The 1,902-nt window shown below is 35.9% G+C and overlaps 1 protein-coding gene across 1 annotated transcript; it reads left to right on the top strand.

The window, feature by feature from the left end:
• The first annotated feature begins 902 nt into the window (after positions 1–902).
• LOC108905659 (max dimerization protein 1-like) lies at positions 903–1,583 on the top strand. The gene is made up of 3 exons (XM_018708617.2): positions 903–1,060; positions 1,159–1,258; positions 1,550–1,583. The coding sequence occupies exons 1-3, from the start codon at positions 1,003–1,005 to the stop codon at positions 1,581–1,583; spliced, it is 192 nt and encodes a 63-aa protein (XP_018564133.1). The 5' UTR covers positions 903–1,002.
• The last annotated feature ends 319 nt before the right edge of the window (positions 1,584–1,902 follow it).

Below are 1,902 nucleotides of genomic sequence, written 5' to 3'. Positions count from 1 at the left end.
TTCCCTAGTTGTAAGTAGTTTTAAAACATCACACAAATTCTTTTTTCTGATGTTATTGTGAACTTTGGTTATTTTTTTTTTTTTGACAAAAAATAACACGTTTCCTCATCCTCTCTGACGGAAATCGACCATTTAAAAAGATTTGCTAAGATAATTTGTATTATAACAGCAATTTTTCTTATAAGGTTAAAGCCTATAGCTAATAAAATTGTTTTGCCATCACCATTTTACTACCTTAAGTCGATGCTTTACTAGAACAAGAACCTTCTTATGGTGATAGATAAATATTTTTTAGCATTCTGTCCACTAAAGGTAACTTATTACACTAGTTAATTGACTTTGGTTGAGGCCTATCTATTATCGGTTAAAGATTATTTACCTATAGCCAAGTAAAAATTGTATAACAGTAGCTAGTAGTTTTGGCTGCTGCGACTTCTTTCCTAAAATAAAGTTTCAATTCAAAGGGCTTTTGATTTTACTAAAAAGATAGAAAACAAATTGCGTATGTAATAAATACATTAACCACTTGGAAAAATCGTTTTGTCGTGTACAAACAATTACCTATATAAAAAAAAAATATTAGGGAAGCAATGAATCAAGACTATTAGTCTAAAGTTTCGAATATCCCTTTTTTAAACCAGTTAACAACAATTTTAATTACAATAAACCCAAAAATAATGTTAGAAAAACGGTTGAAAATTCCTCTGGTAGAGTGGATATTTTTCATAACTTCATCCACCAAAATGGAAATGCGAAAATAAAAGAATGAACCAAGGATTTACAACAGCAAAAATTAAGGGATCGCTGTCGGCAGCGCAACTGTTCTCTGGCGCATGTGAATAACAAGTAACTAACGCGGTACAGCCAGCACGATACATCGATAAATCCGCACGGCACATCGCGGCTGGCAGTCTGTATTCAGTGTGTTTCGGGTGAGTGCGTGGCGGTTCTTTGTTGCGAGTTTGCGGCTTTGTCTTAGCAACTACAAAATTTATTATTAATATGAACTCCATTGAAACTTTACTAGAAGCTGCGGAATATATTGCAAGGCGTGAGAGAGGTTAGTATTTTTCTCGGATAGAGCTCAGCCCACGGTGTTGGACTATTTGGATAAATCAGCTGTTTTTGACTGATCACTTGTTTTTGTTATCGTTACAGAGGCAGAGGCTGAACATGGTTATGCCTCTACTTTACGATTCCCCGATGATCTCAGAACTGTTTCAAAAAGGCCAAAGACGAAAAAATCTCAGGGAAACAGGTGAGTGACCACTTTCCATCGCATTCATTGTTCTATTCTACCACACCAGGTTAATGCCTTTTTATATACCTACATGACAAAAATTATGCAAATAAACTCGCCCCTACGCTTTTAAACAATTCGAAGGGCCGCTTTGTTCTTGTTTAAGCCTTAACAGCGTTTGCCATGTAGTCGAGCACACCGCATTTTAGCGAGTTATTATTATTACACACACACACACACACACACACACATATTATGTCAGGCTGTTTACGTATACTTGATATCTCAACGTTTTTAATTTTATTGCAGGACGTCACATAACGAACTGGAAAAAAATAGGTGAGTCTTCCCTGGTTTTTGGATTATCAGTGTATCTGTGAAAATGTGAAGTGTAAAAAGTGCTTTGATATAGGAAGTGGAAATCATGTGCGATTTGTGTAAAGTTCGAATCAAGGTGATGCTGCAGCTAGTGCATTAAAACAAGGCCGTAGTTTTGCTTGGCAACAGTTACAGCAATCATTCTATTACATTTTAACTTTTTATGACGTGTAGGTTCAGCTAATTTGTTGTTAAGGCCTCCATTTGCAACAAACAATTCTAAATCGGATTGTGTAAGATCAGTAGTTGGGAACGAAACGCATCGACAACTGCAGGTGGTTTCT

The sequence above is a fragment of the Anoplophora glabripennis genome, unplaced genomic scaffold (assembly GCF_000390285.2).
Source record: "Anoplophora glabripennis isolate ALB-LARVAE unplaced genomic scaffold, Agla_2.0 scaffold156, whole genome shotgun sequence".
Lineage (NCBI taxonomy): Eukaryota > Metazoa > Arthropoda > Insecta > Coleoptera > Cerambycidae > Anoplophora > Anoplophora glabripennis.
The sequence above is the reverse complement of the archived record's forward strand: the minus strand, read 5'-3'. Positions and strand labels throughout refer to the sequence as shown.